The sequence below is a fragment of the Lissotriton helveticus genome, chromosome 9 (genome assembly GCF_964261635.1).
Source record: "Lissotriton helveticus chromosome 9, aLisHel1.1, whole genome shotgun sequence".
Classification (NCBI taxonomy): Eukaryota; Metazoa; Chordata; class Amphibia; order Caudata; family Salamandridae; genus Lissotriton; species Lissotriton helveticus.
Genome location: NC_136070.1, coordinates 889958946 through 889986445, shown reverse-complemented (window position 1 = coordinate 889986445; position 27500 = coordinate 889958946). Strand labels below are relative to the sequence as shown.

The 27500-nt window shown below is 42.2% G+C and overlaps 1 protein-coding gene across 1 annotated transcript in view; it reads right to left on the bottom strand.

The window, feature by feature from the left end:
- Positions 1-357: 357 nt before the first annotated feature.
- LOC144783314 (olfactomedin-4-like) overlaps positions 358-27500 on the bottom strand; it is a 66554-nt gene continuing 39411 nt past the window's right edge. The window contains exons 3-5 of the mRNA XM_078662353.1: positions 14619-14825; positions 13191-13338; positions 358-1214 (exon numbers count right to left, since the gene is read on the bottom strand). Of these exons, the coding sequence (XP_078518479.1) occupies positions 358-1214; positions 13191-13338; positions 14619-14825 (1212 nt within the window). The remainder of the gene's footprint in view (positions 1215-13190; positions 13339-14618; positions 14826-27500) is intronic.

The following is a 27500-nucleotide window of genomic DNA, read 5'->3' as shown; positions in this document are numbered from 1 at the left end:
ACCACAAGGAACAGTCGTCCCAGTTGTTTAGTGTTTCATTAATTATGCCCAATACTAATGCAACTTCTCAAGTAAGTTAAGTTTGACATCACTGGCTAATTTTAAAGCTTCTTGCACATCTCATTCTAGCCGAAATGTAGTTTGGGTTCCTGATGTATCACAGGACTACTGTAAACCCTTAAATGCAGGGGCGTTCAATGTATACAAACTCCATTTGTCATACAGATCAATTACATGGTAAAGGCAAAGGGTGGGGGGGGGGGGGATTCAAAAATACCCATCATTAGTGTGTTGCATCTTACAATGGACTTAATAATCATAACAGAGCCACTACCTTACCCTCATCCCTGTGTCTAGTTAGATCCCATGTGGAGTGGTTTCAGAGATTTGCAGTTCAGGGACTTCTAGGTTCTGTGATAAATCCGTGTGGAAGGCTACCTCATAAGTGACCTGGTAGCCGTCGTTGAACATGTAGAGCTTGTGGTCATTGGGGTTGTAGCTCAGGCTCTGCACTGTCGCCTTCATCTTGTCTATCACAATGTTTAAGCGCCCTTCCTGGCTCGTCCTGGTGTCATACATGTAGAATATCTCCTCCTTCAAGGTGTTCAGTGTCCGCGTGGCATACAGAACCCCACAGATCATGAAGGCGTTGGAGACAGCGGGCTTATACACAGTGGTGGCCCAGGTTCGCTCTATAGCCAGGGTGGTGGAATTTACTTTACCAATCATTATGTCCCCAACACTCTGCGCTGTAGCATAAATAACCCAAAGTCCTGCTTCATCAGCAGAGAAGTCCATATCCTGATAGAGAACCCCAGAGTAAGAGTAGCGGTTATTGAATGCAGCATTGGGGAAGGACTTGTATTCATTTACATTACTCAGTGCATCATATTTGCAAATTTCCCCTTTATTATAGCAGTTGTAGTACATGGTATTATTGTACATAATCATGCCACCACCCTGTAGAATGTACTTGGGGGATTTGTCTATGGCATTTTTATACAGTAGCATGTCATCTAAGGTGGGATATATGCGAATCACCTTTGCAAAGCAACTACTGCTTTCAAGGAGGGATACCCAATACAGGCTTCTTTGGCTGGTGTTAACAAATGAGTCCTTTCCCCAACCTCCATATCTGCTGTTGTAGCCCCCATAGTTGAGTTGTATCACATGCGGCCTTCCGACACTCTTCAGGCCCCCTTGATTGCAGGTACCTGATGAAAACACAGAAAATGATGCAGTTAAACCTGGGTTTTTTTGTGGAGGAACGAGCATAAACTATCTGTCAACCTTAGCAATAGAATAATATCCTAGTCCTTGCACTCTTTTTACCTTTCCCGCTTTCAGTTATGTTTCCTCTTCCATTATTCCTTTCTTTTCTATCACTATTCTCCTTTTCTTACTCCTGCATTTCTTCTTACCACGTACTCTTCCTTTCATCGTTTTTTCCTGGCACCTCTCCTTCTGTTCACTCTTCATTCCTCCTCATTCCCCCTCGTTTCTACCCATTTTAGATTTCTTCTTGTCTAAGTCTTTCTTTTCTAACTGGAGTGACTTATAGGTGTCTATGCGTCTATATGTGTATATAGATATAGGTATACTATATCCAAGTAATGTGTGATTACACAACCATACCCAGGCTGTGGCACAATACATGCTGCAGCCCCTGGTAAGCCTAAGGGGTACCTATGCCCTGGGTACCTATGGCACACTATGCAGGGGCTCACAAGGGTGACCCAGTAATCAATCTGGTATGTACCTAAAGTACATGGTATCAATTTAGAGAGAACAGCTGGGCTGTGGGTCTGATTGGCAGGCCCACAGCCACACTAAAGCCGAAAAACCAGAGAATCACAGCAAAAAGTGGGGGTAACCATAGGAAGCAGACCCTACTCTCCTACAGTTGCATGATACACATTCCTTTTTAGAGAAAGCATAACATTTTGCTCTAATATTTAGAGACCTGCCTACAAGCACCCCACATAATAGTCCAGAGTTCTTTCATTTAACATCGCCTTCTAGGGTTTCGTGTGTCTCACACATTATTGATACATTCATTCAAAATAAATATACAACTTTCTCCTGTGTATTTTCTATCCCCTGCTCCTTTGTAGGACACAGTCCACCCTTCTTTGTAGGTACGGTACCACCACGTTTTGTCTCTTCAGCAAAGAGGAAAACATGGTGCCTCATAAGTAGATCAGAATTGAAGGCACTATATTGTAGTGTGCCTAATAGGGAATTGTGTGGAACAACATACCTTACCAGCAACAAACATTTGATTTAACAGCCAGGATGCCCAAAGGAATGAATGTTTACTTTATAATGCACATGGTATCTTACTGTATGCATTTAAAAATTACTTCATTAATCATTGCCCCTGAAGTAAAACTCTCCACAATTTGTAAATCCATGCACTTCATCCATCATATTATCTAATGCATTTTAAAAAGTGACAGTTCCTTTTAATACCATGCATGCCTTACGATGCATGTATAATCCAAGTGAATCTTTATTGTACAGTGGAATTCCTGCGCAAATGCATTTCAGTGCTCGCTCATATGTGTTATTGACCTCACTAGCACATATGACAGTGCCTTAAAATACTCAGCATGTGCGTTGTACAGTAGAGTTTGGCAAACCAAAAACTATTAGGGTGATCCAAGCGCCAGGGTGGGCCCCAGCTCGAAGATCCTGTGCATGATTCGAGCCCAGAAAATAACATAAATTAAAAAAAGTGCATTTCTTCACCATGCAGAAGCTTTGACATTGATATGTCTTATTATAACACAGCACTGAGTAGTACTTAATAAAAGTGATAGTTTTTAAACATGAACTTAGAACCGTTTCTGTGCCTGTTCCCACACTGGTGACAATACTATTAGTGAACCAAGAGACATTGTAGTCTATTAAAAACAAGTTTTTGTACAGCTGGTATTCTGAACGCATGCATTTGAAAGTGCTTCCATTCTTTCTCGCTGGGGGGGGGGGGGTAGGTTTATTGCCCCATTCCCCCCCAGGGGGGGAGAAAGAGTGCATTGTAAAATAAATGCCAGGGGGGCACAAGCCCTTGCCCACAGGGCTCCTTCTCCATCCCTGGTGGCCAGTGAGTGGATCCCTGCTCGGAGATCACTCTCTGGTGGCGATCCGCAAGCAGGAATCGACAGTGCAGAGGTACCTTTCCAATGATACCTTTCCAATTAGAATCAGGGTTTAGGGGCTGAGATAGCCCTGCAAGCATGATTCAGTGAAAACAAAACAAGCCCATCAGCTTTTTTAATTTCACCAAAATGACGTCAGCATGCCCTATGCACCGATCAACAATGCAGTTTAAAAAAAAGAACAGACTACTCGGGAAGCTCTTTCTAAGCAGCCTAATCAACAAAAAAAAATGATTCTGAGCACCAAAGGGGCCTTTAACCCCTTAAGTGCTGCCGTCGGCCAACGGTCGTCACGGGCACTACCTCCCCAGTGCTGCGTGCGACCGCTGGACGTCCAGTTCAGCACCGGATAATGGACAGCGCAGCACTGGGGAGGTTTGTTTACTAGCTCCCAAGTGGTTAAGTACCTCCCAACTGGGAAGGTAGTGCAGTGTCGGCTTTAGCTCTATAAGTGCAGCCAAGATCCACACTTATAGGGTTAAAGTGCCTATGTTTCTCACAATTTAGGATGAGTCTCTTGCCCACTCGCTCACTTGATCAAATTCCAATAGGTTCTCCAAAGTCGACCTAATAACTTATTGATTCAGTTTAATCAAAGGTTAATCATTAATAAACATTGGCCAAGTCTATAGGTCTAATACAGACTGATTGGCCTTGCCAAAGGTTTTTGCTGCTGTTGTTCAGCATCGGAAAAAGTAAAACTAATGATTATTGCTTGTACTGAAGAATATTGTCAATAAAGAAAAGCAAGAAGGTTTATTAGTGTGCATAGGTAGTGACAAATGGGAAACAACCTTTACAAGGCAACTTTTACAACGCACTACCATTACAACGCAGTCATTACAACGCAACATCCCTTACATCACATGCCATTACAACGCAACCATTACCACGCATGACACTACAATGCATACAATTACAACTCATGTCATTACAACGCAGTCATTACAACGCATACCATTACAATGCATAGTACCCTTACACTATCCAACACTTACCCTATTATTGCATCCCCTGGAGTTGGAATAGTAATTTTTACCCCTACACTATCCAACACTTACCCTACTGTTGCACCCCCTGGAGTTAGAATATACATTTTTACCCCTACACTAACCAATACTTACCATACATGCAATGTAATGGTATGCGTTGTAATGGTATGCGTTGTAAAGGTAGATTTTAGACAATTCATTGTAATGGCATGCGTTGTTATGGAATGCGTTGTAAAGGATGTTGTGTTGTAAAAATGTGTTGTAAAGGTATGCGTTGTAAAAGTATGAGTTGTAACGTCATACATCTGTGACAAATTAGCACATTAGCATCTTCCTCACTCACACTGGATGCCCAGCATTCATTAAAAAAATTACATTAAAAAATATAATTATAATAACAAAAACATATACAAAATATAACATGTGAGCAAGACCCTGGCGAAACACATCATGTTAATATAATTTTGCTTCAGGCCAAGTGCTCTGGTGTGGCTCACTTTTTTGGTCCATAGTAGGATGGAAGTTTTTACTGCATGATTGCGGATTTGAGCCGTCCGCAATTGAAGCCCCCTTCTTTATGCAGGGAGTCCATGGTCTCGTAATGGTTTGATTGAAGCCACCAAATATGACTTACAAACATTAAATTAAAACTATGCACTTTAAAATAATTGCATGAAGTATAAACATATATACAAATAAAATTACTATTGAGAGATAAATTATAAGAATAACATATTAATAATAAGTATAATTATGAACACTAGATAGTAACATATTAAAAAAAATATATACTATAGCAATATTAAATAATAATAGTAATAAAAATAACATTACTACAAAAATGATATAATAAAAAAATTTAACTAACTTTTCAAATTAAATCATAAAATTATATATTAAACCAATTTAAAAAATACATAACAAATTACTTCAGAGGGATCAAATTCAGTGATCGACTCCAACCTGACCAATGTTAAGAAAAGTGTTAAGCTTTGGAGGGGTTTGTTTTACTATTCCTATTCCAACATAAGCAACACTAGGATAAGAGTTGGACATTGGAGGCCACTCCAATATAAAAAACAGTAAAGAAAATGCTAGCCTTTGGAGGGGTTAGATGTACTATTCCCACTCTGATGTAAGCAACAGTAGGGAAAGTGTTGTATTTTGGATAGGTCAGATTTGCTATTCCCCCTCCAATCTGAGCAACCTTTGAGGAGGGGTTGAACTTTGGAGAGGTCAGATCTGCCATTCCCATTTATGTGTAAGCAACAGTTGGGACAGTGTTGGAGTTTAGAGGGGTCAGATTTACTATTCTTAATCCAAATGGAGCAGAAGTACAGAATGTGTTGGATTTTGGAGGGTCAGATTTATAATTCCCACTCCGACTTAAGCCATAGTACGGAAAGTGTGGGACTTCGGAGGAGTAAGATCACCATTCCTACTCCAACCTGGGCAACAGCAGGGAAAGTGTTCGACTTTGAAGGAGTCTGATTTACTTTTGCCAATCCTAGATGTGTGAAAAATATCAATATGAAACAAAAAGTATATGGTTACAAATATTGTATGTGTAATATAATTTACATAAATAATTAGAGACTGAAAGCACACAATTATCATATAAAATATTGTTAGACAATCATATCAAGTAAAAAATAAATAAAATACTTCACACACTCTCCTCCATTACCTTACAATGCTAACAACTACAAATTAAGTTAATAATAAAAAACAAATAACAATACACATTATTTACAGAATAATAACAGTGCAAATGTAATAAAACACATTAATATCCAAATTATTAAAAATAATTAATTTAAAATATATAATTTCTAATTAAACAATCATTATATATTTATATAATTAATAATCAAATGATCAAATTGAAACTTAATCAATTCAAAAATAAATATTAAAAAAACTTTCCTCCCTATTTACCTAAAACCCAACTTCCTAAAATATAGAAATAAAATATAAAAACATATATATATATAAAGGTACGGGACAACACACTACACACCGTCCTTTACCGTAAAAGCACGGGGGGCAATACCCTGTTACATGCTCTGAGCAGCCACCCAGAGAATCTCAAACGGACTATTCCATACGGGGAGCTGCTCAGAGCAAAGAGGAATTGTAACACTGAGGCAGATTACCTCAAAGAGCAAAAAATCATGGTACAGAGGTTTCTGGCCAGGGGATACCCCAAATGGGTAGCAAAGAGAGGAACTAACAAAGTCAAATTGGTGGAACGCGAGAATATACTCGGCAACAACACTGCCATACAAAGAGAGAACCTTGACACGGCCCAGACCTGTGTCATACTGAATTACAATGGCAATTCCAATCAAATCCGGAAATGCATTGTTAAAAACTGGAACATTCTTAAAGGGGACTCCTTTATTGGGGATACATTACCCGACCGCCCAAGTATAACGTACAGGCGCGGTCGTAATCTGAAAGATCTTTTAGTACGCAATGACATCAGCAGCAGGAGTATCAGCAGAGGGGTAGACCTTCATGGGTTTTACCCCTGTGGCCACTGCAAAGCCTGCAACAATTGCCACATGGTTAAAGAATATTGGAATCCCAGCACAAACTGCATGAACAAAATCAGCCAGTTTCTTACATGCACTAGCACATTTGTAATATATGTGTTAGTATGCCCATGTGACCTTAAGTAAGTGGGCAGCACTACGCACATGGCAAAATAGCACATCCTGGAACACACTAGGGCCATCAGCAAGAACGACAAACAATACCCCATAACCCGCCACTTTGAAGCTTTTCACTTCTCAGATCGAACCAAACTTTCATATTTCATCATAGAACAGGGGAATCTGAGTTAGAGAGGAGGTACTCGCACGTTGAGACTTAGACAGAAAGAATTAAGACACATAATAAGCATGTGCACCCGGTACCCCAATGGGCATAACATGGATGAAGAACTAGCCATACATTTACAAGGTGAATAGATCCACCATGGGGCAGCGGTTACTAACCTCCTCCCAGTGTAACACCCATGTTCAGTACGTTATCTCGTTTTTTCAAGTTTGCGCCCATTGTCACAGACACACGAGGACAACTACTGCATAACATTTTTAAATAATTTGGGTATGTACAGCACAGTGATAACATCAATAGAACGTTTCCAAGATACGATGTACAGGGTACATTGTCAATTGATTATCTTACTGCTATTGAAATCATATATTGTTAAATGGATTTCTTCTAACATGTATGTTTTATTTTCTTCTTCTTTCTCTCGCTCACAGGAAGGAAGGGAGGGACGATGTCTCAGGCTTACTGCACCTGTACCCTAAACCTTTCTCCGTGATTCATCTTCTGTTTCTCTTCTCACCATGTCAAGTAATATACATAGTCTTGTATATGAATGGTTTTAAACACACATGTACAATTGTTCACGTTTACTTATTTTGTATTTGTTTATTTACACTTTTTCAGGAGAATGAGGTTTTCATAAGCATTGGTTTGTCCACATTAGATACCCACAGGACCACACACCCACTAACTAGGGATTCACAACCAGGAGTCATGAGGGCAAATGGGGCATCACCCACTAACAAGGGTGTTATTCTTGAAGGCTCAAGGGACCCCTATACATTAATTCTATAATCAACAATTGGTTTCTTCCATGTTATTGATTGGACTATTGTCTACTGACATCTGAGTCAGACTCGTGCGGCAAGCCCGGTGCCTATGCAACCATATATAGAACTGCCTCGCCCACTATGCACTAGCAAGCGAAAATTAGGGGCCTTCTTTTGCACATACTGGTACTTGAGTCAGACTCGAGCGGTGAGTCTTTACCATTGCACCAGCGCTCATGGGACAACATCTCCCACCAGGCACCATTGTTTCATTCCACGCTCGGGAGCACTATATTCCAGCACCCGAGGCCGCCAACAGTCTCGCCCATACAGGTGACTGATTGTGATGCCAGCTAGACTTAAGTCTCTATACAATGATTTACTAACCCCACACATGCCTATTAATTTAACCTTACGGTGTTACAGTATTCACTTGCATTTTCCGAATACGGACGGTTACTTTGTTGTATCAAAAAGACGTTGCATTATACTCCAGGCCAAGATGTCGCCCGTGTACTGTGGTTGTTTGTCTTACAGTCTGCTTTCTATGATTATTTATTTACTTTATTGAAGTGAATGTTACTTAAGAGATGAACACTATCAATTTGTTGTGTAAACAAGCGCTTGTAAGTGCGAAACGCGTACGACAGGTTTATGATGGTAATAAACCTCTTTGTTTTGGCATAAGAACGGACCCTGGTGTTTCTTTTCCGGACCCGAGTGCTCGTTGGAACCCAGTTTCTACCTTCATGTATGTATATATATATATATATATATATACATATGTATATATATTACTAAATACAAACACAAAAGTAAACTAAAACATAATGAAACATATCTAACATTCAAATCAGAATTAATGACTCAAAAAGAAATAAAATACAACAAAATAATAAAAAACAGATGTTATGTACAATTACATACATATAAAGTTGATAGTAAAGGCTTAGAAACCAATAATCTTGCTTTCAATATTTTGGCCCACAATAATGTGAAAACAATGTTTGTGTCTAAACATAGTGGGATATCTTAAAGAACAGATATCTACTTTCTCCAGATTGAAAACAGAAAAGGAATGGCCCTCACAGTACACACCTATGCCTCACTGAATATGTTGGACAATTTGAAAATGTTCAGCCTACTTACCACCAGACTCTGCATATCATCCCTTTCCACTTTTGAAATACACCAATTGCTTACTCAAAATTCAAGATCCTATTCAATTATCTGTATCAAAATTAATAAATTAAAACTATGTTCCCCTTTGTTTCCTCAATAATGACTGCATCCACCTTTAGCATTGATGCATGGCTTTAGGTAAAAAACCTATAACTTATTCAACCATTATTTCAAAGAATCACATTCAGTTCTGGATAAGGTACCTGTTTGAGATATGGGATGTGACAGGAAGGTGGATGAAACCTTTATCTACCAACTCCAGAAAAGCAATTTAAAACCCTCTTTCACGTACAGCCTGAGTTGGATGGAAGCTAATTTCTTAGATTGCCAATGTATAAGTTCAAAATACCAGGCCAGTCACAAGCCTAGGGAGAACGCAAAATGCTGGGACTAGCATATTGCAAGCATAGAGTCATTATCCCATCAAACCTAAATCAACATAACCTTTTGTGAATTACTAAAGGCCAAAAGAATCTATAGCACTTTAGGGGGCAATAAGTAAATGTGGTGAGATATCTGAAAAGTGTTAACAAAAGTAAAGTTGAATTTAGACAGGAAATTCATTTTTTGTCATGCTGAAAGAAATTAAGTAGTATTGTGTTTATTATTCAATGCTTGGCTGTGCTAAATTTGTGGGAGAACCTAAAGGTCAAGTATTGTATGAAAAATCAGATATTTGCACTAAGCAGGTGAAAGGTTTAGTAGAAAAGCTAGTGCAGCTACATTGACATGATGGATGCAACGATCTCCTAGAATAGGGATGGGAAGGAAAACGAAATAGTTGTAAACATAGAGAGGAGTTAAAGACGGGGAAACTTTACACCTTTGATGAGCTGAAAAGAATAAATGGTCGATGCAAGTATTAAGTAGGTTCTTTAGGTTATTGTTTTTCAGCATTATGATATACACACAATTGCTTCCATGTAGACAGTACAGAAGGGCACCATGAATGAAGTTGTGTGGCTGACCTGGTGGTTGTGAAAAGAGAATCAGGGCTAGATATGTGATCTCTTGTTGTCAGTGTATAGGGACACTTGCGGCCTTTGAGATGATAGGCTCTGGAGGACACATAGGTGAGAAAGTTGATTGATGACTAGTTAGTCCAGGAGGTGAATGGTTACTAGTACTTTCAGTTTTTCAACACAATCACATTCATATATGACAACTTCCCAGTGAGGAACAGCCTTTAAAACAACATTTTTACAATGAAAATCAATTACAGCGCATTTTTTACATCGTAATTACTTTTACCACGCAAGCCTTTTACATGCAAGTGTTTACAACGCATGTGGTAAATAGTTTATACATTTTAAAGGGTTATTTAAAAGGGGGGGTTGGGTGGGTCTCTCCTCAAAAATAATAAATGTTAAAATAGTATCAAACCTGTAAATGAATCAAATGTAATTAGCTAAATAAATATAAATATATATATATATATGTATGTATATGTATGTATGTATATATATATATATATTTAATAATAATGCATTAAATATGAATGTGTAACTTTTGAACAGTAGGTTGCATTGTTATACTGTGACTGGATTTTGCGTGGAAGTGGATTGCATGGTGTAGGTATTTCAAATGTGAGGGAATGTGACTGCGTGGTAGTGGTATGTTTTGTAAAATATGCGTAGTAAAAATGTGCATGGACGTGTGACAATGTTATAAAATCCTTCCCAGTCCCCGCGACCTTTGAAATTCAACTTCCTATCTTGGCTAAATAATGAATCGTGATCACGTGGACCGCTGTCACCACCATCAAAACAACTGCTACCATGACGCCATCCTCTCAGCCCCATCTGCTGCTTGGCCTCACCAAGGCAGCCCTCATTCTCATGGACTTCTCTGTAGCTTTGCCACGGTCACACAACCCATCCTCATCAAGCACCTGCACAAGATGATATCCAAGGACCCTCTTCCACTGGATCTGCTCCTTCTTAACTGCTAGAACATAAGCTGTCAGCTTGGCACCTTACTCCTCGGAAGCTTGCAAACTCAGTTCTGGAGTGCCTCAAGGTTCATCGCTCAGCTACACCAATATTAAGGTATACATGATCTTTCTGGCCAGTATCATCTGGACACCAATCAACATTCTCTCCTTTGCAGATGACATGCAACTCATACTCTCCCTTTCAGATAAGATCCCAACACAAGAGTCACGTTCACCACCTGCATGGCCAAAATAAATATTTGGATGAAAGCCAACTATCTCAAGCTCAACACTGACAAGACGCATGTACTGATTTTCGGCAAGGGCATCTCCCCGAGGGACTCCAACTGGTGACTAGCCAAACTCAGACCCCTATCCACACCCAGCATTCCGGCCTGAAATTTCTAAATCATCATTGACGGCTTACCCAACAAGACTGCACATGTCAGCGCTGTCACTGCGTCCCTCTTCCACACCCTGACACCGCTGAGGAAGATCTTCAGTTGAGTTCTGAGCAACACCAGAAAAACTGTCACACACTCAAGTCACCAGTAAGTTAGACTACGGTAATACCCTCTGCACTAGGGTCGGCAAACAACTCATCAGAATACTACAAATCATCCAGAAATAGGCATCCAGACAAATCCTGAACCTCCTCCATAGAATTCACATCGCACCACACCTCAGGGAACTCCACTAGCTCCCAATTACACAAACATATGTATTGTACACTCACGTACATATTTAAGGCACTACATAACTTAGTCAACATCTACCTGAACAGTGGCATCTACTTCCACCAACCACCCAGACATCTCTGTTCAGCAGGACTCCTACTCGCATACATCTCACATGTATACAGAACCAGATGAAGAGAATGGGTATTCTCTTACGTCACTTCTAAAGCATAGAACAACTTTTCACTTCACATCAGGGCCTCTTCAACACGTTTTCAATTCCTCAAGGAGCTGAAGAACGGGCTTTGCAATCAACCAACCTACCTTGGCTGGGCTAGATACTCTCACGTGCCCAGCAACTGGATACCCTCTCAGGTGTTAGTGCACTTTACAAATACACATAAAATGCTATGGCAGAACATGACATGACATAACATACAATAACATAACAGGAGGTAGGATGAAAAGCTGGTAGGTTCAGAATGGAAATACTGAATACTAGGGACATGGCTTTTTACCTGCAAAGTTAGTGGAGACTCCACCATTGCACAACACCCTTATGCGGGGCAGGAAAACATTCAGGTTGGCAAATAATTGTGGTGGAGCTTCAGCTCTGCCAAAATATAAGTAACCCACAAACTCATTGCAATAGCAGTTGTCCACGCTGCCTCTTGCAAAGATTTTGGATCTGTTTCTGAAGACCCTGTTTTAGTTTTGTAAATGCAAATATGGGAGCTAGAGACAGATCTCCTCTTGCCATTGTTTTGCTGGTGCGAGATGACAGAAGGGGTCTCTGAGCAAGGGCTGGGAATGGGGTTGCGATGTAGGTACCTGTAGTGAAGCATCACAGGGAAGTTATGCCATTTTCTCGGGACGTTACTGTTTCTCCAGTGCTTAATTTGAGCCGGTGGCGGCCACTGGCACTTCTTTTTTGAGGGCACGCACATATTTATCCAATTTAAACATTTACCGATAACAAGAGAGGGAAAATCACCCAAAGTGGAAGGACAGCGGAAGAGAAAAACGGAAAAACAGTCACAAAGGGAGAACATAGGCCCTTGCAAGAGTGAGATAAACAGAGAGGGAGCTGCAGTGAATTGAGGAGTACACAGCTTTGATATTAGGCGTGCTGAAGTTAATTGCACTGACTGCAGGCTTCCAAGCTGCTTAGGGCACTCATTCATTTACAAAATAGACACCGAATACCTCCAATATGGATGTATGACATTACAACGCATACTTTTACATCGCATGCCTTTACAACGCGTTTTTTACATCGCATACCTTTACAACGCATAGCGCTTTGGGGTGCTGGATAGTGAATAGTTTAATTTACTATTCCAACTCCAGTCCCCGTGGACACTAGGGAAGGTGTTGGACATTAAATTAAACTTATTCCCTATCCTAGAGCGCCCCCCAGCGCAATGCGTTGTAATGGTTTGCGTTGTAAAAGTTGCGTCGTAAAGGCGCTGCGTGGTAAAAGTTGCGTTGTAAAGGATTTTCCCCCTCCAATATTATAAATATTCTATTCTGTGAAACAGACCTTGCAAATGATCAATGTAATGTCCCAGAAAGGAATGAAGAGCATCGAGTAGCGGAATAAATACATAGTTTTGAACATTTGTGACACTGACCATAGCTTGGAGGTGGGGTGGGCTTTGTCTGGTGGTTCTGACACTCCTCCAAACGTTCCCGCAGGGACACGATTTCACGGCGCACCAGCAGAATGTTGTTTTTGTCATATGCTTGCAGCTTATTCACCATCACTGAAATGTTCCTGATCTGCAGGGGGGACCAGGAATAAGAAGAGAGGGTGAAATTTAAAAAATAGAGAGTTTAGTAACAAACATTAAAACATATGCTGAACCAGAACTGCTTTGCCTAGTTGTTCTTCTTATTTAAGTTATTGTGAATGCCCCAATGGGAAAGCAAGCGAAGAATTGGAATAATTTGATATATTATGTCATATGGTATTCACAATATAAAGGAAGTATGTTGTGAGTAACTTGGGCCCCCGCCCTACTGACATGGTAGAGGGTTCCTATTGTTCCAGTTAAGCACACTCTGCAAGAGCATTAACTGCATTATCTGAGAGCTGCAACTCAACTTCTACCTCTATTCATGTTCATTGCCCACACACTATAAAAACTCATTTTTGTTTGTGTCTATGGAGGTTTATAAGTCTGGCCTGGATTGCGGGAAGTATTCACAACTATGCTGGGACTGCAAACCCTCGTGTTGAGCATCCCGAAGCTCAAAATCAATAACTTAGAAAGAAAGAAAAATTCCAAGAGGAAAATCTGTGATATTCGAAAAAGACTGATGGAATATATTGCGGAGTGATATGTAAATGTAAATTGATACTTGTATAGCGCACTACTCACCCGCAAGGGTCTCAAGGCGCTTGTACGAATACCGCTGTGGAACCCATCCTGGCTTTCCCTGTGAGGTGTCCACTCCTGGGCACCCCCAAGGTGGAGGCCAGGCATCCTTAGCGTTGTGGGGGCCGTTGTGGAGATTAAGCAAGCTATTGCCCAGAGTTGCAGAGTGGGACTCCATGATTGGAATAGGCACCGAGGCGAGAATTATCATAGTGTGTGTTGTTAAGACTTAACAAACATTGGAGCCACTATTCATTAACATTTACCCTGCATTCCACACACTGTAAAATGTATGTGCAGATACTATTTTGGTAAAGCGCACTATATTAGCATTAAATATTATGTTCCACTTTACATACGTTTGATCACCTCATTTAATTTGCTTCAAAGTTTCTTCAGAAGCAAGTACGCCGGATTCCCTTTAGTATGCATTTATTATCTATGAAGACTATAGAATATCATTTGTCAAACCTTAGAACCTGCCCATTTACAACTTTATGTAAAATAGTGATTCTTATTTACAATGACAGTCTTGGTGCAGTTTTTCTCGTATCTAAGCCTGCTTTATTCATAGATGTTTTTAGGGGTACTTAATTATTTATTATCTAAGTTGTTACTTCCATTTTGAGGCTTTTCCCAATGACATTCATTGTTATGGGAGCAGATACTTCCTGTACCTACCTCCTCATACAGTGTATGTACGATGACGTTGGTTCCACCCATAGTTGCATTCAGCTGCAGGATGAGCATCTCCATCTCCTGGATCTCCAATTTCAACAGCTCAAATTCCAGCTCAGTGTAGGAAGCTCCTTCCATTGCTTCCAACCGTTGACTCAGGTCCATAATCTTCTCCATGTAGACGTTCAGAGTTTTATGGTAGCTTTGGATCTAAAGGTGGATATTATAAAAAAGACGGTCATCACCAAAGCCAGAGAATATTTTGGAGACCAGTCTGGTCTTTGAAGAGCAATGTGGTGCTACCAAGGCAAAAATAAAATAAAATGGGAACACATTCCTGAGAAAAAGATGATGAACTTCCATGTTACAAGTTGCTTACTGCCCTCCTTCAGCTGTAGTCCATCCAGTAGTATATAATCCCTTTTACATTGTACTGCTGGAATGAAGAGAAAGGCCGAGGTACTTTGAAAATGTATTTATTGATGCTTTAATGCATTTTGATAAATCAATTGCTTTGTAACACAGGATAATGCATCCTTCCTGGGCTGCAGCAATGGAAACAGGCTCTGATCTGAGGAAAGGCTTTTGGGCCACATGTACTACTATTTTTAGTGGTCGCAAACGGGGATTCGGGTCGTTTGTGACTGCTAATAAGGGTTTTAATATGTATCAACCCTATTTTGTGAGTCGGTAACCTATTCCCCATTCGCGAAATAGCGTTTGCAAGTCGCTATTAGTAAGGGGTGTGCCAAGGGCATCCATTCCTAATAGCAAGTCGCAATGGCATGTACGATTGTTTTTCAACCCGAATGCGGTTGTAAAACAATTACAGCTTACTGCCTACTTCAAGCAGGTGGTAAGCCGCTCACAAATAGAAAGGGAGACAACTTCCCCTTGTGATCGGCAGCAAAAATGTTTTTAAGGGCAGGCAGTGGTCTCACTGACCACTGCCTACTCTTAAAAAATGAAAGTGAAACATTTCATTTTGTTTTTTGAAACGCATACCGTTTTTCTTCAAGGAAAGCAGGCTGTATTTTTTTTTAAAGTGGCTTCATTTAAAAAGCAAACACAGACATGGATGTCTGCTGTCCCCAGCAGGCCATGATGCCTGTGTCATTGCCAATTCTCAATGGGTCGCCAATTCCGACCTACCTCATAAATATTGATGAGGCAGGTTATTTGAGACCCCATTGGGAATCGCAAAATGTGTCTAAGACACATGAGCGCATTTCCTTTTGCGACTACTAACATTCACAAATTGCGAGTCACAAAAGGAAATGGTCATACATGTGGCCCTTTGTGTTCCATAACTTCACTGGCATAAAGGAAACAGACAAATGATAGCTTGCCTTGACAGATGAGTCGTCAGACACTCTTGGCTGGATAGGTGATCTGCCCACCTTTTGTGAGGGCAAAGGAACATTAACTATTGCACCTAGAAACAGCAAAGTGAAACTAGGTCCTCTACGAGTGCAGGGTGTTAGTTGGTGTCTGTTCATGTAGAATCACATATGCTTTCATTTTGATTTTAGTCTCATTGATTTTTTATGTTACAGCAGAGAAGAAAAAGCTGATGGACTTTCTTAGCCATCACACAATGACCTGCACCACAGAGGGAAGACATGTATGTCTTCAGTCTGAAACTGTCAACTAATAGTAACCTTTTTTTTGCATCAAGTGCACAACATATCCCATCTGGGTTGCATTCCTCTCTGCATGGGAGTAGCTATACTGGAGCAGGCATGCTACATATTATATGTGCTGAACTACTCTTGCGTCATGATTTAATTACAAGTATTAGGTAGATCAAGAATACCCTTTTGTACATTTTTCCAAATAAAGCACACCCACAAGACAGCTGTGTGACATACAGATTGTTTTCTCACAGGATTCCCTGTTGCAGCAAGGCAAAAAAAGTCATGCCCATGGACCTCCACTGAGCCAGTTTTACACTCACTTCTCAAAACACTCAATTATACTATTACCATTCATTCCTACTTAATGTGCGCTAGTTGCTCACACACATTAACACTTGCAAGATAAGCACCCTTCCTACACTTCATGTCTAGGGCAGGGCCACATCAAAACTCCATGAGTGAAGACCTTCCCAAAAGGAGCCTGGGACCTACTCTGGGTAGTGAATCGTATTTCTTGTCATGCAAGCAGGTGTGGAACTAACTTCTGTTGATGTCTATCTGTGGTCCATCTATCTGCTGGACTGGTTACAATAATCCCTTTTTGAGAAAACAAAGGTATGGGATAAAGATGTGGGATCATAGCTGAAGCCCAATGCCCGCACAGGAGGGAATTTCCCATGAGTAAGTATGCAGTCCTGCCTGTGTACTTTAGCTCAACATTACAAACTTGAAACAAACTGAAGACAGGTAGGATGGAAAGAGAATAGTATCTGTGAACTTGAGCAAATAATTAGTGATATGGAGGATTTATTCTCTAGAATATCCAAATTGAAATTAGATGTCTCGCAACTCACAAAGCAAGCAGAAGGCCTTAAGAATAGCAACAATCATAATAAATTATATGAACTATGCATTACTGGAGGATGCAAAAGGGGATGACATAAAACCAGTCCTAGAGAAATATATCCATACTCTTGTTGGCCTTGAGAGGCATTCTGAATTAAACATTCACCATTCAGAGAAAAACCTCCTAACAAAAATGACAACTCATCTGTATTATTATGCTGTTTATTGAGTATAGAAGACTTCAACAAGTGGATAAGGCTTCGAAAGAAAAAAAGCAATTGCACCTCATTATGTCAACCGCTGTACATCTTACACAAGTAATTAGTAGCAACAGAAACTAGAAATGGCAATTTTTGGCACTATGACCTACCTCAAATAGGTAAGCATCCATTATGACCTTGCTAACCCATATTACTTCAAAATAACTCAGAATGGCAAACCTGTGTCCTCTAAGCATCCAATTAAACATAATGAATATATTTAAAAGTGCAATATAGATGGAATTGACATCTCTAGCACATTTAGTTCGTCTGCTTCTTAACTCTCGCTGATCTCCTTATGTCCTACTAACATCTTCAAGCATTCTGTCTTCAAGTCGTATACAGGTTCTAATTATTTGATAATTGTTTTGTTATTCACTTTGTTTGTTCCCAGTAATTGATTTACCTTCTCATTTGTTAGTTTTCTTTTATTGCTTTTCTCTTTAAACATTCTCCATTTATTATTTATAGGATAACTGCTATTGGTTTTACTAAATTATTGCATGATGTTTAATATATTGGGAGCAAGGAACTTTTATGATCTTAACAGAAGGCCGAATGTGTTTCTGCTTTACATTGCTACATGTATCTAATGCTTTATTACAAGAAACTCACTTGAGCGATTCTCTTCCTTGAAGTTAAAGAATGTGTTGGTAAGGCTTTCAGTTCTCCCTCAAACGTTCACAAAGGAGGTGTAGCCTTTATGGGTTATAAGGCTATTACTGTTGAGATTGTGTCACAGGAGCAAGATTCAGAAGGGAGCTAGATATTTGTGATACCTTACGTAACAAATTCCATGTTGGCATTTAAAATATTCATTGAACTGCTCCACATCATCCTTCTTTTTGCAACACTACCAAACTAAAATTGGACACTCGTGATCACGATAACGCCATTGTTCATATTGATATGAACCAAGCAATGTATCATTCTGTGGAAGCAGAATTTAAAATGTAAATTAACTCCTAGGAAGAGATTTTTAGAATTTAAAACTGAAATTAAATCATGCTCACTTTCGGATTCATAAGACATATTACACCAAGTCATCAGATATATTAACTAATCTAATTGAAGCTAATATGTGATTAGCTATAATCCCACACATAGGTCATATAATGATTTTTTACCAGTAATAGTAATTTTCTATATGGGCCAAAAACAGAGGTGGTAAGAGATTAAGAATGTATTTTAAAGTTTTAAAAAGAGTGCAAAGCAGTATATAGTATATTTGATTCATAGTTATGTTACTGTTTCTGATAATAGTATAGCTAATATTTTTCAAAAGAATTTTAAAATAAGCATTCTGATGATATTCATTTGTCGCAGTTGAACCCTGATGAATATTTCAAGAATATTCCTAAAGACAACAGTGATATAAATATTGCTAAATTGGAGAAAAAAAACTTTAGAAGAAACAGCTTTCTTATCTTTGAAATACTTGTGTTGTATTATGCATATATAGACATGTAAGTGTGCCTTTAATCCTGTTGTCATGGTAGAAATGTTATCTCTTTACTGGAGTCTCTCTGCGAAGTTCCTGGTGAGACAGTTGGCTGGAGTTGAGCCTGGAGCATTCACAGAGAGACGCTAGTGCTGACTTCTTTTAATGAGTTTATTAAAGAAGAGAGCCTGACCTTTCTTCGTGGAGGAGTCTTTGCTTGTTTCAATGCAACAACTTCCACAGGCCTGGACCTGATGGTCTATCCTTTGAGTTTATCACTGTTCTCCAGCTATCTCACCCCTAAATTGAATGACAATAATCCCTAAACAGATACAAACCATCAATATTGTAGACATTTTGGACCATCTCACTAAATGAAGATGACAGAAGCACTTTTGAGAATAATTTCCCTTTCTGGTTAAAGCTAATTTATAGGGTTTTATTAAGTACAGGTTGGCATATGAGAATGCTAGGATGTTTTAAAATGGCATTAAATGTTTGTCAATGAAAATTCTTCTTGGTGCTGTTTCATTAGATGTTGGAAAGGAGGTTGCCTGAAATAAGTGATCATTTATATTCAAGAAACTATAATTTTTTTCATTCATAATTTATGGGTATAATCCACATTTTATATTCTGAATCAAAAATTAGTATCTTGACTAACACCCCTCACCTCATATCAAACTTAAGAGCGGTGCTAGGAGCGATGCCACGTTTCTACCTTACCACTCATTCTGTGCATTGAGCCTTTCCTAGAACAAATATAATATGATTGTTTCGTTTAAGGACATACATTTGCCAATGAAGAAATTAAATGTGCAGCAAATGCAGGCAATGTTTTGCTAAATGCTGCTAATCATGGACATTCAATGTATTCCTTTCCTGAAGAAATACGTGTTTCATATAATATTTCTGCCCACAAATTGTTATACTAACATTTTGTTTTTTTCTATTGTCCTGAGGAATCATTACAGACCATCTTCAGTTTCAATGACATATTACATACATCTCAATGGCAAAACCTAAAATCTCTTCCAAGTTAGAAAGATTCATATAAAATTCTACATGATTTTATTTGTCTAAACTCTCACTATTCTCTGGACTTTTAGAGACGTGTTTTTTTGATCATTTTCTGTTAACATTAATACAAGAAATATTTTCTGGAATGATTGGCGAGATAAATATATGTTCTAGGTCTCCCAACATTCAATTATAAATAACATAATTCCTTAAGATTTACCAGACACCACTCAATATGAAGAAAATCTGTTGAAACCAAGGATTATACAAACACCGAGACTCTTTTTCTTAATACTTTTAGGATCAAATCTTTTTTATTGACATAGAATTAAGCAAATCGCATACACAGCAAGTCGCCTACAACCCATTACGGGCCGGCCGCGAAGGTCCGATGTTTACCCAATAGGAGAGCCTGACCCTTCAGAGTTGCCATCTCAGGGAAAGCAAAATAAAACACAGCATGTCGGCTACACCTCTAGATGGGCTGGCCGCATATGGGGACAAGAGATGGAGGTCATTCAGGTTCAATAAAAGTGCAGGAGTTTGTCAGAGATAGCTGAGAATACCGATGACCATAGTACAATATTGCTGGAAGCGTTGGGAAGCTTTGCATGTCAAAAAAACAATAAAACAAAGAGAAAAAACATCTAAGGTTGAACAAAACCCACACCCACCCCCACCCTATCCCCTTCCGACTAGGCTGTGTTAAGCTTGCATGTTTCCTAATTAAAGTTGTTGTGAGATAGGGACATGGGGATCAAGTGTTGTTCTGTCCACCATAGCGCTGGGACGCAGCTTGGCTGTGGCAGCTACGCGCTTTACAAATAAAAATAACATAACATAACATGTTCCCTGACTTCTCCCTGTGCAGGAGGCAATAGTCTAAGAATATGCAAGTACACCGGGCAGGACAGTTCCCTGAACTCTTTGGACTGGATGGTAATAAATAGGGACCATATTTTTGCATATGTAGAGGAGTCAGTATTGGAGGCCATGGATAATCTCTCCATACCCAACAAGGACCAAGCTGGTGAAGCCATTATCTATGATCAGGAATTTTGTCCAAGCCCCAATTTATCAAGAGCAACCTGTGTGCAGCATTAAGGGCTGAAGCTATCTGTCGGCCTCTCGTGGATCGGAGTGGAAAAGTGAGTGCGCTGGGGAGTGCCAAGAGTATGTATGCGGGGAATCGGGGAGCTCAGTATTGAAAGCACTAACTATAGCCGTCAGTATCGAATCCCAAAATCTCATGAGTTTAGGGCAGATCCACAGGAGGTGTATCTATGTCCTGGGGTTACCACAACCCCGCCAGCACTGCCCATCATACAGCGTGTTCCATTTCTGGATGCGTGCTGGAGTATAGTACCAATATGAGCTAATTTTATATGCTGTTTCAGTGTGTCCTGCTTTATATGCCATGTGGTGGGTCCTATAGAATATATCTCCCCCTTCCCTGGCTGTGAGACTACGCCGAAGTTCTGCATTCCAGCGGAGATGGCCCAGAGTCCAACAATTAAGGTAAGCTCTCGTCAAGTGGCAATAAATATCTGAAATAAGTTTCTTATCATCTTCTTTGAGGAACAGCCACTTCTCAAAAGCAGTCATAGGTCTGCTAGCTTTAGGGCGTGTCTCTGTATGGAGCAGCCAATGGGCAGCTGAGTTGAGTATACCTATCTTGTTCTGACAGGGGGTAATGAGTTTTGAGTTGGTCAAAGGGGATAAGACCTACATGGTGGAAAAGGCATCCTACCCGCTTACAACCTCCCTCCAGCCAGAGCTAAGTGATACCTGGTGACAGACCGGGTGGAAACTCCGAATTCGCAAACAGAGGAGGCATCGGGGAGGGGAAGGACAAAAGCCTGGTTCTTTCCTCCCCATTATCCCATATTTTCAGTGTGGGGCTGGTGACAGGAGACGAATAGAGACCCCAGGATTTATGGACGTGGGCAGCCATACCTCTCACCAAATGTGTGAACCTGCCACTGTTTGATCCATGAAGACCCAATGCTTTTCCATCATTGGGTGATTCCATTAAATCAGATAACACTGCTGGGCCGCTTGGTAGTACCTCAAGGCATTAGGAACCGCCAGACCCCCATCCCGTTTGGAGTGTTGTAGCAATTGTTTTTGGAGTCTGGGTTTTGTCTTACCCCAAATAAATCAATCGATCTCCTTTTGTAACTGGCAAAACTCTCCTGGCGGGGGAGAGACAGGGAGCGTCTGAAAAATAAAAAGACTCGGTGGCAGGACATTCATTTTTACGGTCGCTATTCTATCCAGCCAGGAAAGAGGAAGGCACTTCCAGTCATCTAGGTCTTTGGGGATTATGGTCCTGACTTGAGAGTAATGGTCTGTGAAGTTTTTATGAGACTCTGATCCAACACCAGTTCCAGGTAAGGGAGATTGGATTCCACCCACTGGAAGTCAAAATGGCGCATAATGTCAAATGTCAAATATCAAATGTCAAAGGTTCTTATATAGCGCCTTATCACCGAAAGGTCTCAAGACACTTGCTTTGGGAACCCGTCCTGGCTTTTTCCCTGTGAGATAACCCCTACTGGGCATCCCCAAGGTGAAAGACAGGCATCCCGCCGCGGGGGGCCGTAGTGGAGATTAAGCAAGCTATTGCCCAGAGTGTGAACCCGTGATTCGAGTAGGCACCGAAGCAAGAATTATCGAGTCCGTGGACATTTGGGCTCAAGACCCTGCCGCGTTGGGAATTGAACCCTGGTCCCGGGTCTGACCTCTGCTTCAGGGTCTGCCTCCTCTAACCAGTGAGCCACTAATGTATGCTCTATGTCCGAGCGAATGGTAAGGTTTAGTATTTGAGATTTAGACGAGTTTACCTTGAAACCCGACACAGCCCCAAATACCTCCGGCTCCACATTAATAGCTGGAAGTGAGGAAAGAGGTTTGGTGAAGGAGACTATGATGTGCATAGAGACTAATCAAGTGTTGGTCCGCCTCAAATGTGATACCTACAGAGCTGGGGACGTCTCACAGCTTCTGTGCAAAGGGTTCCATGTATAAAGCGAAAAGGAGCAGGGAGAGCGGGCAGCCCTATCTTGTGCCCCTCTCCACTAAACATCTACTAGAGCACACATCATTGACACTGACCACTGCATGTGGAGTGCTGTTGATGCTATGGATCCAATTCACAAAGCGTTCCACCATCCCAAAGTGCCTAAGGGTTTCAAACAGGTAAGGCCAGTGCACTCAGTCGAATGCCTTCTCGCCATCGATGTCTAATAAAAGAGCCTCTTCCCGGTAGCGCTGGACTTTGTCAATGAGGTGGTACACCCGCTTGGTGTTATACCCCCATTGACGAGAGGGAATAAAGCCCGCCTGGTCAGGATCAACAAGGCCAGGCATCAGGGGATTAAGGTGGGTAGCCAGTATTATAGAAAAAAGTTTTGCATCCACGTTAAGCAAGGCGATTGGGCGGTATGAGCTGGATTGCTGGGGGTCCTGCCCAGGTTTTGGGATCACTGAGATAGTGTCTTGTGGCATAGACTTCGTCAGAGTTCCGGTGTCTGCGAAGGAGATAAAAAGGCGAGCAAGCAAGGGGAAAAAGTTGTTACAAAACGTCCTATAAAAGATGGCGCTGAAGCCATCTGGGCCCAGTGATTTCATTGGCTTCAACCTAGCAATCGTAGAGATAACCTCCTCCACTCTAATAGGCTGGTCAAGGGACACAGATTCGAAGGGTGGTAGAGGGGTGATTGCAGTGGACTGTACACAGGACTGGGGGCCCAAGCAGTATGTGTAATCCCCTGTGTATAAGTTAGCATAAAACACCCGGAATTCGCCCGAGATAGCTAAGGCTTCAGATAACCCTATGCCTGTGGGTGTTTGGATGGCCTACACTGCGTTTGCATGTTGTTTACTGTGTAAGCAATGGGCTAGAATCCGCCCCCTTTGTTAGACCCTATGTAAAATTCATGCTTGAGGTGAAGCATTGCGTATTCAGCTATGTCTAGATCAGGCGTTTTAGCTGATGCCTCTCCTGTTCCAGTTTGCGCAATATTCTAGGAGCCCCCGTGCATTTGTGAATGGATTCTAGTGCTAATACTGACTTTTGTAACTCCTCCTTTTTATCTTTCTGGGTCTCATTTTCATGGGCAGCTTTTGCTATCAGAGCACTTCGCGCAACCAGTTTAAGAGTTTCCCAGACCAAAGAGAGGGGGACCTCGCTCGTGTCATTGATGGTCAAATAGTCAGTGATTGTCTGTCGAATCAAAGACACCACGTCTGGAGAGTGCAACAGTGTTTCACGGAACCGCCAAGGTGGCCGTTGGGAAGAGGGTGTGTTTGTCCTTCGAGTGAGAGTCTTTGCCGTATGATCTGTAAGGGAGCAGGGCTTAATGGAGGAGGCTGTTATCCTATCCCATGCTGGGGGAGAGGCTAGGAAATTACCTAAGCGTGCTAGGTTTTGTGCACCGCTAAATAGAAGGTGTAGTCCTGTTCATCTAGGTGGTGTGAACGCCATACATTGCATAACCTGCAGTCTGCTAGCCAGGCCAGCCACTCCGGAGATAGAGTCCCGAGTGTCCAGTCCTCTGCCCTGAGCAATCCAGCTCCGAGTCCATGACTATGTTAAAATCTCCTTCCACCAAGACGGGATGGTCTAGGGAGTTTATCACCCTGGTGAAAGCATCGGTGATAAAAGTCTCCTGTTGTTCATTGGGAACCTAAAGTTAGGCTATTGTTAAGTGGAATGAGCCTATTTGAACCCAGACAGCCAACAAGCATCCCCTAAAATCCCAACAGGTACCCAGGATCACCCCTGGAAACATCCGGAGAACAGGATTGCCATTCCCCCTCTCTTCCACCTCCCAGATGACCAGAATTGGAGAGGGAATCTCCTAGAATGCATTCTGAAAGTGTCTTGTGTCATCAAATGCATCTCCTGAAGCAGACAGATATCTCCTTGTCCGTGTTTTAAAGAAAGGACGGAATTGCTGACCTCTTAATAGGGTTGTTAAGGCCTTTTAAGTTGAGACTAAGTATTTTTATTTCCATGTATTGAGGAGTAGAGAGGACCAAGTAAATGTAGACTGGGGGCGTGAAAGGTTAGATGTGCAGTGTGTAGGGACTAGATAATCAAGAAAAGGCCATAGTTGCTCGGTGGTGTCCCCCTGTAGTCAGTCAGAAGGGGGTCCTGCTAACAAAACACCAAAACCACAATATCAAACAAGAAATAAGAATAAACATATTGTCCAAAAAGTCTTTTGTGACTTGAAGTCAGGGTCCGCGGGGGTTACCAAGGCACGGTGAGCCAACTTTTAAATGAAGTAAATTGGCACTCCAGGCCCCCACCCGTATGATAGCATCTCTTTTGCCACTGCACAATGCCTTATGAGGGAGGGTCAAAATCAGGCTTGCTATAGCCAGAGAGGGAACGCAGAACCTCAGACCATTCCCTAGCCATGGTGGCCAAGTCCGGGATGTGTGGTATAGGTCTCGGGCCCAGCTTGAAACCCCGGTTGATCCTGCCCTGGGTTTTCTCATCTGTTAAGGGATGTTGAGAGGCTGAGTCAGGAATTTTAAGGTTGAGAACTTTACAGGCCTCCATGAGGGAACACAACTGATAGGATTTGCCATTCAACTGGAAGACGAGGCGAAAAGGTTGGCCCCAGAAGTATGAGATGCCTTGTAAACAAAAATGGCCAGTGACATGCCGAAATTTCTTCCTCTTCAGGAGGGTAGAGGCCACCAGATCCTGAAATAGTTGCAGTGAGTGGCCCAGAAATTGTGTTGTCTAGTCACATCAGGCAGCCCTGCCGATCTCCTCTTTTTCACTGAGGTTAGGCATACAAACTAAGACATCCACAGGTGGGCGAGGAGGTGCACTGGGGGAGCCGACTCTGTGACAACAATCTACCTTGGTGCTATTTGGTGCCTTGTCTCTTAGGATGTTTCTGAATAGGGCCTGGACATAGTCCTTGAGGTCCGTGCCTTCTGCGCCCGTATGGACCCCACTGATGCAAATGTTATTTCTTCTTGATCTGTTTGCCAGGTCCTCAGCGTGGTCCTGGAGATCTATTTGCTGATCCTGCAAGCAAATGATTGCCTGCTGTAGGGCCTTGACTTCTGCGTCCCCAGATAGGAAGCTCTCCAAAAGTGCAACCACTCTTTCCCCCACCTCATCGATGTCTTGGTGCACTTCCCTGAGCTCCACAGTAGGATATTTTTTAACCATCTGTAGATCTCCGCCCAGAGAGGTGAACAGCTCCTCCAGAAATTCACGGGTCACTGAGCTCTCTGGATTGTCGCCTCCACCCATGTGTTTAGAGCCCTCCACAGGCGGTTTTCCTGGCTGAGGATCCATTGTATTCTTAAATAGCATTTCTTTGACCGATCTGTCTTTCTTGCTTTTCATTGTAGCCATGGCTTCCTCACCCTAGACTTAGGGGCCTGAAGAGGCGGATACCCTGACGGAACCGCTGTACTTATGGCCAGCACGCTCTATGGGGAAGCGGTCTCGGGCAACAGAAAGCCTTTCAATGTCCCACCCCTGGTCACACCACATGCAAGAAGTGCAAAATCGAAAACCAGCAGGGGGCTCCATGGGGTGCTCCTAACAGGCCTCTATCTGGCCGGCTAGAGCGTGGGTGCCCCAGCTGCGGGAACAATCCAGTGGTCCTGTCTGCCAAGACTCAGGTGGCAGGCCAGCAAAATCAATGCTCCCCTATGGCAAGAGCGGACTCAGTACAATGACCCAGGGGGTCCGACTCCAAAGCAGAATGTGCAGTAGCTGACAGCCACCCCCGGGGCCCACCAGGCGTCTAAGAAATCAGGATACAGGGGGAGCGAGCGGACAGAGCACGAGGCGTAGAGTCGGCTAAGGCAGGGCAGTCTGCAGCCCGATGCGAGTACAGAACAGCATGACTCCCAGAGACAGGCCCCTTCAGAAGGGAGGGCCCCAAACCTTTCCTCAAGCTGCAAAGGAACTCCAGATGGTCCTGCAGACAACCGGAGGGGGTCCTCTGACCAGTGCTATTCCCCCCTGGTCAGAAACAGTGTTGCCGCACTCGTCCCACTGCCCCCTGGCCTGATGATCCTCCACTGGGGCCCAGGAGATGCTGTAGAAGCAGAGTCATATGGAGGGAGGGCTGCCAGTGGGATGCAGCTCCGGGTAGCAGGGCAGGCTCGGGAGTAAATCAAAACGTAGATAGAGGACACTCACCGCCCGGGTCGCAAAGGAAGGCCCTCAGCAAGGAGCAGGCCCAACAATGCTCCACCGCAGTTAGTGGCCCGGGGAAATCCAATCCTCAAAGTAGGGCCTCCCAAGTCAATGAGGTGGACTGTGCACGCCCATCCCCAAACTGCTGCAGTGATCAAGGCCGGGGCGCACACCGCGCTCTGGCCGGTGCACAACCACAGCCCTCTCCAGTTGTGGCCTGGGCTCAGAGCTCGGCCAAAGTCATGCTTCGGGTCTCCTCAGCGGCTCCAACACCAGGGTCCCTCAGTCACCAGGGGCACTTCGCACCACCTTCAAAGGTGCGCCACTTCCTTCTGATGCGCCCCTGCCCGGGGCCCGCCTCCATCTCCACATCCCGTCCGTGCTTTTTCAGACAACGGTGCCGCCGAGTGACTCGGCCCCATCAGGTAGGCGTCCCCCAGGATCCGACCAGCTCCAAGCAGTACAGGACCCTCCCCAGAGGCACTTGAAGGGGCC